The following is an 18,172-nucleotide window of genomic DNA, read 5'->3' as shown; positions in this document are numbered from 1 at the left end:
TCTTGAATCAATTTTTGTGAGTGGGGAAAGGTGTGGGTCCAGTTTCAGTCTTTTACATGTAGACATCCAGTTCTCCCAACACCATTTATTGAATAGGGAGTCTTTCCCCCAAGGTAAGTTCTTGTTTGGTTTATCAGAGATTAGGTGGTTGTAAGATGTTAGTTTCATTTCTTGTTTTCAATTCGATTCCAAGTGTCTATGTCTCTGTTTTTGTGCCAGTACCATGCTGTCTTGACCACTATGGCTTTGTAGTACAGACTAAAATCTGGGATGCTGATGCCCCCAGCTTTATTTTTATTACTAAGAACTGCCTTAGCTATACGGGTTTTTTTCCGGTTCCATACAAAACGCAGAATCATTTTTTCCAAATCTTGAAAGTACGATGTAGGTACTTTGATAGGAATTGCATTGAATAGGTAGATTGCTTTGGGAAGTATAGACATTTTAACAATGTTGATTCTTCCCGTCCATGAGCATGGTATGTTCTTCCATTTGTTAATATCCTCTGCTATTTCCTTTCTGAGGATTTCATAGTTTTCTTTATAGAGGTCCTTCACCTCCTTCGTTAGGTATATTCCTAGGTATTTCATTTTCTTTGAAACTATGGTGAAGGGAGTTGTGTCCTTAATTAGCTTCTCATCTTGACTGTTACTGGTGTATACAAAGGCTACTGACTTGTGGACATTGATTTTATATCCTGAAACATTACTGTATTTTTTGATGACTTCTAGGAGTCTTGTGGTTGAGTCTTTGGGGTTCTCTAAGTATAAGATCATGTCATCAGCAAAGAGGGAGAGTTTGACCTCCTCTGCTCCCATTTGGATTCCCTTTATTTCCTTGTCTTGCCTAATTGTATTGGCTAGAACTTCCAGCACTATGTTGAATAGTAAAGGTGACAGAGGACAACCTTGTCTGGTTCCAGTTCTAAGAGGAAAAGCTTTCAGTTTTACTGCATTCAGTAAAATATTGGCTGTGGGTTTGTCATAGATAGCTTCAATCAGTTTTAGAAATGTGCCACCTATGCCTATACTCTTCAATGTTCTAATTAGAAAAGGATGCTGGATTTTATCAAATGCATTTTCTGCATCTATTGAGAGGATCATGTGATCTTTATTTTTGCCTCTGTTAATATGGTGGATAACGTTTATGGACTTGCGTATGTTAAACCAGCCTTGCATCCCTGGGATGAAGCCTACTTGATCATGATGAATGACTTTTTTGATGATAAGCTGTAATCTGTTGGCTAGGATTTTGTTGAGAATTTTTGCGTCTATGTTCATGAGTGAGATTGGTCTGAAATTCTCCTTTTTGTTTAGTTCTTTTCCTGGTTTTGGTATCAGGGTGATGTTTGCTTCATAGAATGTGTTGGGGAAGATTCCTTCTTCCTCAGTTTTTTGGAATAATTTCTGCAGTACAGGAATAAGCTCTTCCTTGAAGGTTTGATAGAATTCTGGAGTGAAGCCATCTGGACCAGGGCATTTTTTGGTTGGAAGCTTTTTTATTGTTTCTTTGATCTCAGTGCTTGAAATTGGTGTGTTCAGGAGGTCTATTTCTTCCTGGCTAAGTCTAGGGAGAGGGTGTGATTCCAAATATTGATCCATTTCCTTCACATTGTCAAATTTCTGGGCATAGAGTTTCTGGTAGTATTCAGAGATGATCTCTTGTATCTCTGTGGGATCAGTTGTTATTTCCCCTTTATCGTTTCTGATTGAGGTTACTGGAGATTTTACTTTTCTATTCCTCGTTAGTCTGGCCAATGGTTTATCTATTTTATTTATTTTTTCAAAAAACCAACTCCTTGTTTCATTAATTTTCTGAATGATTCTTTTGTTTTCAATTTCATTGATCTCTGATTTGATTTTGGATATTTCTTTTCTTCTACTGAGTTTAGGCTTAAATTGTTCTTCTTTTTCCAGTTCCATAAGATCTCTTGTGAGATTGTTGATGTGCTCTCTTTCTGTTTTTCGAATGTAGGCATCTAAAGGATGAATTTTCCTTTCAAAACTGCTTTTGCAGTATCCCACAAGTTTTGGTAGCTTGTGTCTTCATTGTTGTTATGCTCAAGGAAGTTAATGATTTCCTGTTTTATTTCTTCCTGCACCCATCTGTTATTCAACAGAAGATTGTTTAATTTCCATGGCTTAGGGTGGGGTTGAGCATTTTTGTTAGAGTTGAGTTCCACCTTTAGTGCCTTATGGTCTGAAAAGATACAAGGTAAAATTTCAATTCTTTTGATTCTGTTGATATTTGTTTTGTGTCCCAGGATATGATCAATTTGGAGAATGTTCCATGGGGTGATGAGAAGAATGTATATTCTTTATCTTTAGGGTGGAGTGTTCTATATGCGTCTATCAAGCATAGTTGTTCTAGGGTCTCATTTAAATCTCTTATATCTTTGTTTAATTTCTGTTTAGAGGATCTGTCCAGCTCTGTAAGAGGAGTGTTAAAGTCCCCTGTTATGATGGTATTATCAGATACCATATTGCTCAGATTGAGTAAGGTCTGCTTCAAGAATCTGGGAGCATTTAAATTGGGTGCATAAATATTTAGAATTGAAATGTCTTCTTGTTGTAGTTTTCCCTTGACCAATATAAAGTGACCATCTTTGTCTTTTTTGACTTTAGTTGCTTTAAATCCACATGTATCTGAAAATAAGATTGCAACTCCTCTTTTCTTCTGAATTCCATTTGCCTGAAAAATTGTCTTCCAACCCTTGACTCGGAGCTTTAATTTGTCTTTTGAAACCAGGTGTGTTTCTTGCAGACAGCAAATGGATGGCTTGTGTTTTTTAATCCAGTCAGCCAATCTATGTCTCTTCAGTGGGGAATTCAAGCCATTAACATTTATTGAGATAATTGATATGTGTGGTAGTATTCTATTCGTCTTATTTGGTGAGAGTCCATTGCTTAGTTTTATCTTTTGCATCAGTGTGGAGGTTAGGTTCTGTCCTTTGATTTCTAAGTTCTTACTTTGCTGCTGATCCATTGTGGTGGTCAGTGTGCAGAACAGGTTGAAGTATTTCCTGTAGAGCTGGTCTTGTTGTGGCGAATTTCCTCAATGTTTGTATATCCGTAAATGATTTGATTTCTCCGTCAATTTTGAAGCTTAGCTTAGCAGGGTACAGAATTCTGGGCTGGAAATTGTTCTGTTTAAGTAGATTAAAGGTAGATGACCATTGTCTTCTTGCTTGGAAAGTTTCATTAGAGAAGTCTGTGGTCACTCTGATGAATTTGCCCCTGTAGGTCAACTGGTGCTTACTCCTGGCAGCTTGCAGAATCTTTTCTTTTGTCTTGATTTTGGACAGGTTCATCACAATGTGTCTTGGAGAAGCTCGGTTAGAGTTGAGGCGACCTGGGGTCCGATAGCCCTCTGAAAGCAGTGTGTCAGAATCTTTGGTGATGTTTGGGAAATTTTCTTTTATAATATTCTCTAGTATGGCTTCCATTCCTCTGGGGCATTCTTCTTCCCCTTCTGGAATTCCTATAACTCGTATGTTGGAACGCTTCATAAAGTCCCATAATTCTGACAGTGAATGTTCTGCTTTCTCTCTCTTCTTTTCTGCCTCTTTTACTGTCTGAGTTATCTCGAGAATTTTGTCTTCTACCTCTGAAATTCTTTCTTCTGCATGGTCTAACCTGTTGCTGATACTTTCCATTGCATCTTTAAGTTCCCTAATTGACTGTTTCAGTTCCTTCAGGTCTGCAATATCCTTTTTATATTCTTCATATCGTTCATCTCTTATTTGATTCTGTTTTTGGATTTCCTTTTGGTTATTTTCCACTTTATTAGCAGTTTCCTTCATTGTTTCCATCATTTCTTTCATTGTTTTCAACATGTGTGTTCTAAATTCCCTTTCTGTCATTCCTAACATTTCTTTACAGGTGGAATCCTCTGCAGTAGCTACCTCATGGTCCCTTGGTGGGGTTGTTCTAGACTGGTTCTTCATGTTGCCTGGAGTTTTCTGCTGGTTCTTCCTCATGAGTGATTTCTTTTATCTGTTTCCTTGCCCTAATTTTCCTTTCACTTCCTCTTGCTCTTTAAGTTCTTGTGCCTGTGGACTAAGGGTTACAGGACCAGAGGTGAGAAGGTTGAAGAGCAAAAAAGGGATGAAAGAAAGGAGGACCGAGTGATAAGAAAAAAAAGAAAGATAGAGAAAGGAGAGGGGGTGGGTATAAGGAATATTGACAAAAAGAAGAGAGGCACGAAAGAGGGAGACAGGGCAATATAGGTGTACAGTAGGGTACTTTGACGCAACCTTAAAAAAAACCCACCTTCTGGGGGTGCCCAGTTGGGTGGTTCCCTTGAGGTCAGCAGCTCTTTGCTAACCTGATCAGACACAGTACCCCACCTCCACCAAGTAGAGAGGAAAGACAAAAATGCTATAAATCAAACCAAAACAAGCAAACAGAAAACTTTACGGGGATAAAATTGGGTGAAAAACCAAATGATAGCGGTAGAAACACTAGCAAAAATGATGTTCTAGTTATTAAAAAAGGCAGCAATGGGAAATTATAATTAAACTAGAAAAATTGAGAAAGAAAAAGGGATCTGTATGGAAAAGATTGAAATTAAAAAACAAAAGAACATCAACAACGTCAAAATAAACAAAAAAAACCAACCAAACAAAGAAAAAAAAAATACACAACCAAAAACAAAGCAGTTTGTATATGTTATTGAATATTGTCTGGGCAACACATGGTCTTCTGGGGTATGAGATGTTAATCACAGTTCTGATACGACTGGAGGCTGCTGATTTCTTAAGCCCCAGCAGGTAGACACCCTAAATCTCTTTTCAGCCCACGTAAAGGCCCTTTGAACTTGTAAACTTGCTGAGCAGAAGCTTTCCCAGCTTTCTCGCTGGAATCACTGCTGAAGTGGCTATCCACTTACCCTGTGTGCCAAATCTGGTCTCACTCTTCCCCCGAGGGTTAGGGCTGCAAGGCGGCTCAGACCCCACCCTTAGGCTACTTGGTTGCTGGGTTACCAGCTCCCACCCGATTCTAGCTCTGCGACCCTGAGGGCGGAGCTTGCGGGCGCAGATCACTGACAATGGTTCCCTGTGACCCACTGCCAAACACTATTAGCTCCGTCTGGCTCAGCAGCTCAGACTGGGGCCCTAGACAACGGCCAAAGTTCTCCGCACTCCCGCTCAGGCCCTCCCCAAGGCAGTTCAACTCAGTGCCAAGTCCAAGGACACCAAAACAGTTCACAGGTAAGGCCTTTCTGGTTTGCAGTCTCGCTACTACTGAGCTTACAGTTGTGGGCGGGTTTAGACGGATTGAACACACGCGACCACTTGCCGGTTTTCCACTGTTTTAGTCCTCCTCTTGGGGTCCAGAAGTCTCTCGCTGACTCCCTGTATCCTCATAGGAGTGATGATAGGCAGATCCCACCAGCCAGAGATGCCTGGAGTCCTATCTCCCCAGACTCACGGTGCCCAGATGCAAGGAAGCTGTTACTCTGCCACCATCTTGCTCCGCCTCCTCCTAACGCATTTATTAACCCTCTGGTGCCAGGGACTGGCGAGATCTGGCCTTGCAATTACAGTGCCCTGGAAATTCTTTTATGCAACGTGCCTGGACTTGCAGATCACAACCAGCGACAATTTTATAATAGCAGAGCCACAGCTGCTGGAAGGACAAGGCTTATGAATTGCCTAAAGGACAAGCTTCCCTGGTTTTCTAGAATGTGGAAAAGGCTCTTAGTGTGGGGATGGACTTCTCTGGCAGGCTTTCCTTCTTCCTGTTCTCAAGAAGAAAACCTCAGGTAAGATGTTTTGGTGGCTGTGTTTCCCCCAACTCAGTGTCAGGCATTTCCCCTGAACTGTGTGACTATCAATTAGATGTTAGGAAACACTGTTTCCTAAGAGAGATGAAACAATTCATTTTTCAACATAATACAGCGACGGTTCAAATTGACTTTTAGAAAAAGAACATGCATCCTCTTCTTTATCTCTTTTTAAAAAGACATATCATCTTTTAAACCATGAACAGTAAGGTGTGGTGTCAGGCTGGCTGAGTGTGGCTTTGGGTGCCTGGCTATCCCATAGTAGCCGGGCTCACAGAAGAGCCTCTTTCCAACACCTCTCTTTTAACACTCTTGGTTTTACAGGGTTATAACTCGGGGATAAGAGGTGCTTTTCTAGATTCTAACTTCCCTTAAACTTCACAAAGTCTAGAAGTTGTGCATTTTTTTTCTTGTTCCTTTTAATTCACTTGGGACTGTCCCAATTTTCAGCAACTGAGGTAGCATTTAAAGTGTCTAAGTACTCTTCGTGATAGTTGAAAGCAGGGGACGCCCTGTAATTTCATCTAATTTGCGTTTATCCTACCTGACTAGCAAGACATTGATAGCTTGATGATGTTTTCAAAAATTCTTAGGATAAAAGCCTTTAAAATGTAGAAATAACAGGTTTCACAGACTTTTAAAATGGGCTTTAAGACTTAGATTCTCTTAAGTAGACTCTGGATCTATGTAGGTAGATTTCTGACCCTTGTGGGCCCTGGGGGTTCACACTGTGTGCAGCCCGCTGGACACACGTGGTCTGCATCCCACACCCTGCCCTCCATCTGCAGTCCTCACTCCGTGAGAGGGACTTGTCCATTGTTGACCCCAACCAGTCTAGGCAGCAGACCCACTCCAGCCTGAGTTTCATTTGGTGAGAGATTTAAAAAGATCTCACACCTGTGTGCAAGCCTATTCTGTTACTCCCGTGCCACCTGCCATTCCAGTAACAGGTAACATTTGCCCTTCACCTTCTCATCAGACTCATGGCTTTCTGGTGGACTGTAGTAGGGGTCAGTGGGAACCCAGGGATGCTCTGCTCTGTGCTTGCGGTTCTGGTGGCTTCCCCAGACCCCCAGGGCACTCTTTTTTTTTTTTTTCTTAAATCATAGTTGTGTATATTAATGCAATCATGGGGTACAATGTGCTGGTTTTATATATAATTGGAAGTATTTTCATCAAACTGGTTAACATAGCCTTCATGGCATTTTCTTAGTTATTGTGTTCAGACATTTATATTCTGCATTTAGTAAATTTCATCTGTACCCTTCTAACATGCACCATAGGTGTGGACCCAATTACCTTCCCTCTACCCATCCTCCCCCTCCCCTCCCTTGCCCTTTTCCCGTATGTTTAGGAAGCTTGTTAATGTGCTACGTGAACAGAGTCCTTAGAGGCCTGCATGTGGGCTGCTAACCCTGTGGGGGGCTGAGTGGTTCTGAGAGTTGGGATGGTGTCCCACAGGGGAGAAACGGTGTCTTAGGGCCTCTGAAGAGGCCTGCCTGCCCATTCTTACTGAAATTTAGCAGTGTACCCAGTGATAACCACCCAGAACAGTCCTGCAGGCTAGATGAGCTTGGGGGCTGCTGTTTCCAGTTTCGGTCCAGCCGGTGGGGCTACAAGGCTGGAATTTGACCTTTTCTTTATATACAGGCCAATGGCATCCATACTTTGGGGAAAGAAGAGCCCAGAGATGTCACAGCTCTGGAGCTGGCCTAAGTGCATTTTCCTATGTGACTGAAGTCTTATCCCAGCCATTCCCAAATGGAGAGCAAGAGCCGGAGAATTTAGACTAGTGTGCATCCGCCTGGTTGAAGGCTTAAAAATTCTCCAGGCAGTTACCTCCTTAATGACCAGTGGGGGTCAGAAACCTACCTATGCTGATAGAGTACACTGAGAACTGTTAACATGGAGGCCTCTCCTAGCCCGAAGGTGAAAGCCCCTTACAGTCATCTCATGATGATGGGGCTAGTGCTTCAGCAGGGCGGTGCAGCGAGGTGCCTCCGACTGTGTGCACAATGATAAACACTACCTGCTGTGCTGATCACACAGGACGAAGGCGGAAGGAGGCCTGACCAGTGCTTAGAATCCTTAGAGGCTGCTGTGTCTAAGACGCTGGGGAACAGCTTAGCCGTGAAGTTCAGAAACAACTGGAGGGCATAATGGGTCTCCGTCTGGAAGTCTTGCTTCCTTCTCTGCAGTTGAGTAAACTGATTAGGAATGCAAAGGCCCTTAGAAAGCGTTGATATCTTTTGTAGATTATGGCCTAGAAAAGGCTGAGTGTGATGTTTTAGGGCCATTTTGGTGTCTGGGCTCAATGCCAAACTTGAACAGAAATAAAACATGTAAAATTGTACACATTATTCTCTGTAGGTAACAATGCAGTGGGCCGGATTTGCTATTAATATAGATTAAAAGTAGGCTTTTGAGTTGGGTTCAGTTCCTTTTCCATTTCCCCTCTGATCTCCTTATACATAACATTTAGTGACCTTTGAACAGCCCAGGGAGGCCTCACAGTGCCTTATTCTCGATGCCTGCTTAAAGGTTTCTATTTCATATTCACAGCTGGCATATGCAAATAAAAGTGAAGATTATGACGCCTCCCAAGCAGCATTATGGTCAATAAATTACTCCTGGGGTGAATATGCTTCATTTCAGCCTAGCACGTCTTCAACGAGTTGCAAAAGTCTTGCAACAGGCAGCCTGCCAGTGCTGCCTGCAGAGAGCTGGTTGTCCCGGCACTCCTGGATTTGGGTGTGACACTTAAGCAGGACACATCCCGCTAGCAGATGAGCTCTCAGTTTGTCAGTGCCAAAATGCATGGAGTTCTTTGTGTAGAATTAGGGGGGAGGGGACACTGTTGTGTGGGAAGGAGCACATTTTCATGGAGGAGTCGAAGAGAAGTGGACTGCAACTTCTTTCAGTAAATTTCTGTGTGACTTTGGATAAATCACTTAACTTCTCTGTGCTCTGTTTCCTTTGTGCAATGAGAGGATTGTCCTGGGGTCAGTATTTTCTCAAGTGTTTTCATTGGCACTGAGCAACAGAACCTTTCTTTCAACTAAATTCTCAGGCACAAGCCCCCACAAGCCTTTTTCCAGTTGACGGGGCCTAGGTACCCTCTTGCCTTCTTATCTCAGTGCCCTTGCAACTGCCCTGGAAACACTGCTAACATTGCTGCATTGGGGACTTCTAATGCCTGCATGATCCCTTGATGGTACCCATCTGGAAGCCTCCTGCCCTGTACCTTAGTCCCCAAACAGTGACTGGTTTACTTCCTAGAGGGGAGCCCCCTGAACCCAGGGCTACATCGTTTTTGTTCAACACTGTATGTCCCACTCGGGAAAATATTCACAAACAAGTTCAAGAAGACCTCTATATTACTAATAAATGGATATTTTTATCTGGGGGGGCAGAGTCTCACTTTGTCATTCTGGGTAGAGTGCTGTGGCATCATCATAGGGTAGCTCTCAGCAACCTCAAATGAGGTTGGGCTCGAGCGATCCTCTTGCCACAGCCTCCCATGTAATTGGGACTATAGGCACAGCCTCCCACGTAATTGGGACTATAGGTGCCCACAGCAAAGCTCAACTAGTTTTTTTCTATTTTTAGTAGAGACAGGGTTTTGCTCTTGGTCAGGCTGGTCTGCAATACCTGAGATCAAGCAATCGTCCCATCTCGGCCTTCTAGAGTGCTAGGATTACAGATGTCAACTACCATGCCCAGCCAGTAGAGATTTTTATTGCAATATTTTGCCTAGAGGGAGGAACTTCCCCAAAATTAACATTCAGAAGCGTAAATGAGTGATCACTTCAAATGTTTTTCTTCAGTAACCTCGTTCGGTGCTGCCCTCACACTGGCCACTAGCTTTTGAAATTGGGCTGAGTGGAAATGTACCATGTCAAATGCATTGCATTTGAAGAGTTCATCTGAAAAATAAAGGAGTGAAAGAATGTAAAGTATCCCATTAATAATTTTCATATTGGTTACATGTGGAAGTGGTAATATATTGGGTTAAATACAATATATTATTAAAATTAACTTCACCTGTTATCTCTTTATTATGTGGCTACTAGAAAGTTTTAAATTATGCATGGGGCTCATAGCTGCAGCCCACATATTTATTGGATAGCACTTCCCTGGACAGATGATGAATGGATTGTCAGTAATTACTCTAACATGTTATGTCTGCGCTTTCTTCTTCCTGTCTCTCCCCAGGCCCAGAAGCTGAAATCCAATGTGTCGGGGAGTCCGCACCTCTGCCTTTCTGAAGTAAGTTGTAGGGGGCTCCCTGCATTTGTAGAGACATAGTTTTGGGGCCCCTGGAGGAGAGTGTGATGTAAAGGGTCCAAAGAAAATAAGGTTTCAGGTCCAAGAAAAATAAAAGGCACCCTTCACCTCTGTCTGTCCTTTGAGCAACGTGCAGATTTCAGATCTCAGATCCTAGTGCACGGAGTTAGCAGTAAGCAAGGAACCTGGATCTAACAGAACTGGGCCCCAACACTAAAACTGTCGTTCTAAGGCCATGAGATTCTCCGTGACCACAGTCTTGTAAAGTTGCCTGGCACAGAGCAGATACATACAGACTCACTGCTCACCAGGTGTCCCTGTCTGTACTTGCTCTGACTCCCGCAGCAGCCCAGAGGTGTACAGGGGAGTTGTGTTACTGTCCCTGGGTGGCAGGTGAGCAGGTGATTGCGCTGTGTGCAGACCCAGTTCCTTGTGTGGGATGAAGTGTCACAGGATTGAGCAGGTGCTGCTGATGGGGAAGGAGGATTCAGCCCTGGGGAAGGACAGCTGCGCTGGCTGGGAGTCTGGAAGCCTGAGTTCTGGTTTGGGCTGACAAGCAGGGCAAGCTCCTTCCACTCTCAATAAAATCTGGACTTGAACTGGCTGGTGGAGGTCAAGGCTGCTCCCTGCTCTGCCTGTCTCTGCAGCTGTCTGTGACCTCTCTCTACATGAACTGTCATGTTCCTGGGCACATTTCCTGAGATGGTTCTTCCTGCACCTCCTTCCATGGTGGGGAGAGAGGACGGACATTCTGTAGCTGGGGGTTCCATGGTTCCGGATTTCATAGCAATGGGGGGTGTTGTGGAGAGGGGGGAGAATGGCAGAGATACCTCAGATCAAATATTTCCCTCATGTGGATTTTAATAATCCATAATGGAGGAGTGAACGGTCAGCACTGGCCGGTTCCTCAGTGTCTGGTTCTCACCCAGATTCATTGTTTCTTCCCATAAAATTATAAGGCAGAGAATTGAAGTCTCCGTGGTAAAATCTTAGTCAGTGTGGGGAGTGGGAGAGAGGAGGTGTAGGACTAAAATGTACCATGGTTGAATGAGTCCATGCAGTGGTGACAATGCAATTATTCTTTCTTACAGCGGGATTATGAAAAGAATGGTCTCTCTGGTGCTTCCAGCCACATAACCACACAATCGATGGCTGCTCCTCCACGCTGCGGTCTGAGCCCCCTGCTGGGTCTGGTGGTAACGGCTCTGTCCACCCTGTTGTCTTTATCTTTGGCAGAAACATCATAGCTGCATTTAAAAAAGAAAGAAAACAATACGGACATGTACAAAGACAAAAACCAAGTTATCTGTTTCCTGTCCTCTTGTATATCTGAAATTCCAGTTTTAGGGGCTCGGTTGAGAAACAGTTCCATCCAACTGGAACTTTTTTTTTGTTTTTAAGAAAGCTTCTTGTGATCCGTATGGGCTTCGGTGGGAAATCTGATGCAGGGCTGCGATCCAGACTCAGGAGGCTCTGAGGCATGCCGTATTTCACAGGGACAGTTTGTAAATTTGGCCGTAAAGCAGACTAGGGCCATGTTTTTCATGATGATGACAACCACGATGATGATTTTAACGATTTTAATTCTGGCATTTCCTAGCTAGAGGAGTTAGTATTGCTAAAGAAATCCGTATCTCATGCGATGGCTTTGGTTTCCGATAACATCCGTGGCAGCCTGACACAGATGCCAAGGTTTTTTGTCACAAAACGAAAGTTCTCAACCAGAGTATAGACTTTGTGGAAACTGGCTCGTACCAAGGTTCATCTTCCTCTATGTACTAGCATTTTCCACATGAATGTCTATGTGCCGAAAACAGTTCTACACTCTGCTACAGAGCAAATAAACACCTGTCACATCCGAAAGACAGTATCTATCTTGTAGTCAAAGGGAGAGGGAGAATGAGTGAGCCCCTTCACAGGACCTGGGTGGCCGAATGACACTCTCCTGGGCCTTACCTGAGTGAGAAGCCCCCCAATTAACAAGAGTCAAATGCCACTGAAGTGTCACTCTAATACTCTTTACAGTTATGAGATTATATGTAGAAAAACAATTTTACTACTAAATGATTTCAACTATTGGCTTTCTATATTTTGAAAGTAATGATACTGTTTTCATTTTTTACTGATGGTTTAATACAAAATCCATGGAGCTTGTTTTTCTCTCGTAAGTAGCATAAGCTCCAATATTAACTCCAGAAATACAGCTCTTCACAAGAAGACTCAGAGGAGCCTGTGCTTTAGCAGAAAGCTCTGCACCACGTGGCCGTGGACAGACTGGAGGGAACAGAACTGCCCATCATCGTCTTTTATCACTTCTTGAAATGCAAGCATGCGTACCTGGGGGAGACTGGCAGCCACTTGTAAAGGCCACCCTTTGCTGTTGACACAGTCTAGTATCTGGGTTTTCGGGTTATGGCTACGTGACAAAGGCAGCTTAGATTGGGATGGGGTTGGCGTGTGCTGCCCTCTTTTTCGAAGCAGATCCAGGCCAGGTACACAGTTCTTTTCCCAAGGATTTTCTTTGTCCCTCACTGCCATGTCTGGGCTGTGTGCTTAGGCCACTTTGGTGAAGGTCATTGAGAATCTGCTTGCATCTTGTTCAGTGTCCTCTATGACAGACTGTGACTGACCATGAGAAAAAAGAAGAGTTTTTTAATCAAGAAGATAACATTAGGTGTGGTGAGATGAATTTGTTGGGACAGAGACTCTCTCCATGAGGCATCTGGCTGTGTCCCCTGCATATCATCTTCCATTGATCTCTTCCTTAAATGAGTCGAGACCCTAAAGTGCACTTGTGAGGTCTGGTTTAGATGAGGAGATTCCACCTGAACAGAATACTGGGGCACCCTGGCTTTCTTCCCACGTGGGGAGAGGGAGTGGAGGAGGAGGAGGAAGCCGGTGGTGCGCGCTTCATGCTGACGCCCTTTGCCCACTGACGTCTGCCTTGTAAGACTAATGTAATTACTGGGGAAGGGAAAATCTATGAAATGCAAGATAAAGGCAAAGTCTTCTAGCTCTGTTGGTGTTCAAAGTACAGTTATATCCCAATGTTAATAAACAAAAGTGTATAATTCTCAGTACCAACTTTTTTCACTTTGAAATATTTTCAAGGGAAATTCCTCAAGCACCCAAGTGTATTTGATTAGTGAAAAGTTCCATCATAAAGACTTTTACTTTGAATAAACACATTAAATATGTCAAAATATTTGGAATGCCAGTCATCTCTGAGAGCCTATCTCTTACAGAGCAGATTTTGTTTTAATTAAGGTATCTGTGTATCTACACTGGCCTAATTGCATATGGGTCTGATTCTGTGTGATCCACTGTAGAAAGCTATTGATTACTTCTGTAGTAAACAGCAGCTCTAATTAGCTTCAGATGACCAAAGAGGAAATGGGATTTTTTTAGTGCTAACAAGGGCAGCCTTCATGGCGTGGATATGCAACACATAAATTAAATTTCCAAAAGCCTCATCTATCACCAACAAAGATCTCATTTTTCTTCAGTGATAAATGCATATTGAAGTCACCAAATCTTCAATTTGATAATAAGTTGCTGATCAAATCAACAAGGGGAAGCGTCTTGTTCGAGGACAGCGTATGATAGAGATTATGACAAAGCAAGGCAAACAAGATTTCTGCCCCCCAGTGAAATCTGTTTAATACAGTGATCCTGAAACACCATTTGCCCCAGGACTGGACCAGGCAAATGATTTACATCTTTTAACTATCTCACTTCCTCTTGGAGTGCTGAAAAACAAAATGCCTTTAGTGGAGGTATTTTGGATGCCACTGGATCCAGTGGCTGCCTGGTGAGGTTTGAGCCTCTTGTAGGAAAAATCTCATTGTAGTTGATTTTGACCAAAAAAACCAGTAACAGATGTCCATGCCCACCATGACTCCCAGATCAAGCAAGTCTAACCATGCCCTACTTATTTTAAAGTGAAAGTGAAGAAAAGGCCGTGCTGCCAGACTGATGAGAAGCACATCATTCCACTTTGGTGTTGAGTATCTTTGGTTAATGCATGTTTGAGTGTCTTTTTAACAGAGCACAGGAAGCAGGAAGTGCACAAGGCAAAGAGGGAATGCCGAATGCCAGCTGAATATTTTTCCATACCTGATTTTTTTCAAAGCTCTAATAGAAAGACTATAAGTTGAGAAATGTATAGGTTATTTTTCATGAAGTATAGTAAACTGTATCCAGAGTGTAAGGAGTGTGGTTTCCATTTAATTTTTGTTTTTAAACAATTCTTTATCCTGTGATTTAAAAAAAAAAAAAAAAAGTCTTAGAAGGCATGTCTTCAAGTTCATTGATTACAGGACGGGGCTTCTCCACAGCTGCTGCCGCCTTGGAAGCGACCTGTATTTAGATTGTTCCTGCCTCGCATGTGCTCCCAGGATGGGTGGCTCCCAGCTGCCTCCCAGTCCCCATAGGCCTCCTTGTCCTAAATCAGACAGTCCCAAACACTCCATCTGCTGTACCAGGGAAGCTGGAGAGCGAAAGCACTTTTGAGTCAGTGTCAAGTGCCCGGGAAAGAGAGATGTAAGAGCAGGGGGAGTTGATAGAATTAGCAAGTTCTTTTCTTAGAATCCACAGAACTGCATTTCCGTTGTTATTATTTACAAAATAGTGGCCTCACAGGAGCTGTCTTGGGAAAATAAGTTTTCATTCATGTAGTTAGACAGGCACAACTTCTCTAAATCATAAACCCTGTGGGCCAGAGAAGGGCTGCTTGGCCACATTTTCTAGTTCTTTTTTGAGGCTATTCTAGAGCTCTTGCTCTTGCCTCTGCGCTTAGATGAAGCAGAATGAGCCTATGTGAGACCCTCCTCGCAAGACAGACCTATAAGCAATGATAACCAAAAGTGAATTACCACTGGCCGGGCACAGTGACACAGCAGCAAGGCCCTTCTGAGCTGGGGTGTTGGGAGAAGTGGGATAAAATCGAGGTGCAGTGAGGGGACACGGACTTTGGATGAGTGGACCGTGCAGCCTGCTGCTGTCCCTTGCAGTTCATAATAGGAACCCACCAAGAAAATAGCCAGAGTTCCTTGAATGAGCCAGCACTTCCTTTACAGAAAGGAAGGCAATATCTGGACAACAGAGGAAGGAATTTCTTTTCTTTGGAATTCTAAAATAAAACAGCTTGAGATTTGATTGCATGTCCTCTGAAGCTACGTTTTTCTCCAATCGCTATGGTGGAGGGGTATCTCGTGTGTGTGTTTGACACCTCTTGATTTCGACACAGTTTACTTCTCAAGTTACCACTGTTTTAAGTCTATTACCTAGATTTCTTCTTGAGGACTGTACCTCTGAAAAATCTCACTGCAGAGGGCTTAAATCGTGGGTTTTGTCGCTCCTGGGGTGCACTCTATAAGACACTGCATTTCATGAGGGCAATTGCCTCAAGACATCACTCGCTCTTGTTCTCCTGTGCATGATGCCTCTGGTTCTGCCCTATTCTTTATTGCCTAACTATTTATAAAACAAGGTTCTTTGGTTCTTTTCTAATGATTCTTTATCCTAATTGCTCTAAATTTAGTTCTTCCCAAATTCTTGTGCTATCAGATGGCCTTTTTGTTATTGTTGTTGTTTTTTAAGACAGAGAAGCCTGTCTTAGGAGCCAGAGCCATGGAAGGTGATGCCAATCTCCAAACAGGGCAGTGTTTTTCAACCTCTTTTATCTCACAGCACACTTGAACGTATAAACTTCCGAGCACACTTAAATTGTGTTGATCAAAAAAAAAAAAAGTAAAAAAATGAATACACTTACTGTGCTTTGAACTTCTTTCAAAAATTTAATTAATGACCTTTAAAAATTGTTGTGGAGCACTTCAGACCATCTCATGGCACACCAATTGAAAACCACAGAAACAGGACGTTCCTCCACCCAAGCCTCCTCTGAGCTCCCTCTTCTTACTCTACGAGTGTCTTATCCTCACCACGAATTCTTTTGTTGCCCCTGTGTTCTCTGACAAGCTTCTCCTGCCTCCCAGAGACAATGCAGGGGGCTTTTTCAGCAGCACACACCACCTGCACGTCTGATTGTTCTGAGACCCAAACCCAGAGGGGTGGGGAAGGCACACAAACCCCATTTCAATAAACTGCCTGCAGAGCACCGCAGCCTGCTAATAGTCATGGAGGCCTCAGCCCCCTAAGGTCTCCAAGCTCATTTGACTAGCACAGCTGTGACTTCGGCTGTCTGCCTCTGGCAGGTGCCAATATCAGCATCTCCTCCCACTGCCATGGGGAGTTTATTTTTGCTCAAGGGCAGCTGCCAAGCCCAGCACCAGCATCAATGGAAGGTTTTCTCTGATTTTCTTCTCTGTGTCTCAGGCCATGCTTTGCTACAGGTCCCCATTTTTGTTTCGTAGGGGGTGCCTGCAGACTGGACCAAGATCCTCTGCTTCTTCCATAATTTTGACATCTCTTCCTGCTCACCCCCTTTCGTGGTGGAAGGCATGACCCGTCATCGGTACTTAGAAAACGCTGGTTGAATGAAAAGCTTTGGAACATTGAAGGGCTTTGTCCAGTCATGCAGTAGCAGCAACTGTCCTATTAGCACAGTCTTATTGGCTCTGAGCTATCATGACGCGAAATTTGTCCTCCTGCAATTATTGAGAGTGACCTGGGACAGAGTCTTGGAAAGCACTAGGATCAAAATAACTTAAATCTGCCCACAGTGTTCCACACAAAACCAGCTATTGTCTCAGGAAGAGCTAAGTAAGACCCGCCAGTCCCAGCAGGCTCACCACATCTGGCAGAAAGGACAGGACCCAGAATGGGGTGGACTTTGTGGAAATGAGCTTGTGAGTCTGCTGAGATTTTAACTTGCCTCAGGATGCTGGCAAGAAAGATAGACCCCCTCTCCTGTCCCAGAGTAATCCCAGGGATAACAGCCTCCATTAGTAGCCCAGGAAGCTAAGTCGAATGTTTGTCAGTTCAGTCCAATTACGAAACGAGCACTCTGGCCGAGTGAAGTATCGTTTGGAGCTAAAGCTCCCCCTACAAGTGACTTGAGACTCCAGGGCCCATGGACAGCAGCGCAGGCAAACACCCGTCTCCTCCAGATTGGCAGAATCCTTCAGTTCGACATCCTTCGGAGACTTGAAATTCTCTTTATAAATAGTTCATGAAATTGTTTTTCAGACTCAGTCTCCTAAGAGGTGAGTCCCCATCCACATGCAAACAATGGCCAGTCCAGCTCTTCCACTGTGGAGAAAGCAGACACACCCACCCCCAGCCTGAGCCTGAGAGGTGACCGCTGAGAACTTGGGCTGCCACTCCGCAGGGCCTTAGAAGGCTGTGAGCTCAGAGAGGAAGGTGCACCCGGGGGGCTGCCATAACTGTCAGGTACCAGCCGTGGTGAGGGGGGGACAAAAGACACCAGGGCAGCTTCAGCTGAGGAAAGCAAACAGTCAGCAGTGCCCATGCAAAAGAGCAAAACTGAATGTGCACTGTGACCTCTGACGCCGAGAAAGACCAGCGGGAAGAAGGAGAGAGAATCGGGGAATCCAGTGAATGCCCTGGGTGTAGGAAACCCAGGGATGTTAGAAGTCAGTAGAGCTGTAGAGGCCATCACCTGGGGCCAGGCGGTGCGACCATCACAGGCTCAGGTGAAGTTACTCCGGGTCTTCTCAGCGTCTGACATGTGAGGCTCCCTCAGTAAAATGCTCCTGCTCTCTCTCTTCCCTCTCTCCCTCCCTGTCTCCCATCTCTCTCCCTCTCTCCTCCCTCTCCCTCCCTCTCTCCTTCTCTTCCCCTCCCTCCCTCTCCCTCCCTCCCCTCTCCCCACCCCCATCTCTCTCTCCCCTGCAACAGAGCTGTATCATCCAGCATTATCTTCCTGGCATGCAAAGTGAGCTTGATCTGGAATTCGGTTTTATATTTTTTAGCTTTCGCGGAGAACGGAAACTGCGGAACCAAATCACAGCTTGCCCAGCCTTACTTGGCTGTGGTCTTACCTTCATCGGGCATTTCTGATGTGCTTTTCTTGATTCAGAAATAGTGGATTGTCCTTAGAGGATTGGGGAAAAAAATGGTTTCAGAAACCTGAAATCCAGGGCCTTAGAGTTCTCCTAATTATCTATCTTTCTCC

At 44.0% G+C, this 18,172-nt stretch overlaps 1 protein-coding gene across 5 annotated transcripts in view; it reads left to right on the top strand.

Annotated features, from left to right (window-relative positions):
* The window catches only part of GFRA1 (GDNF family receptor alpha 1), a 227,457-nt gene extending 209,616 nt beyond the window's left edge, over positions 1–17,841 (top strand). For all 5 annotated transcript variants that reach the window (XM_053583942.1, XM_053583944.1, XM_053583940.1 and 2 more), the window contains 2 exons: positions 10,003–10,056; positions 11,166–17,841. In XM_053583942.1, coding sequence (XP_053439917.1) covers positions 10,003–10,056; positions 11,166–11,321 — 210 coding nt within the window. In that variant the 3' untranslated portion in view covers positions 11,322–17,841. The remainder of the gene's footprint in view (positions 1–10,002; positions 10,057–11,165) is intronic.
* The last annotated feature ends 331 nt before the right edge of the window (positions 17,842–18,172 follow it).

Source organism: Nycticebus coucang, chromosome 3 (genome assembly GCF_027406575.1).
Source record: "Nycticebus coucang isolate mNycCou1 chromosome 3, mNycCou1.pri, whole genome shotgun sequence".
In the NCBI taxonomy this organism is placed as follows: Eukaryota; Metazoa; Chordata; class Mammalia; order Primates; family Lorisidae; genus Nycticebus; species Nycticebus coucang.
Note: the sequence above shows the minus strand (reverse complement) of the source record. Positions and strands in the feature narration are given on the sequence as shown.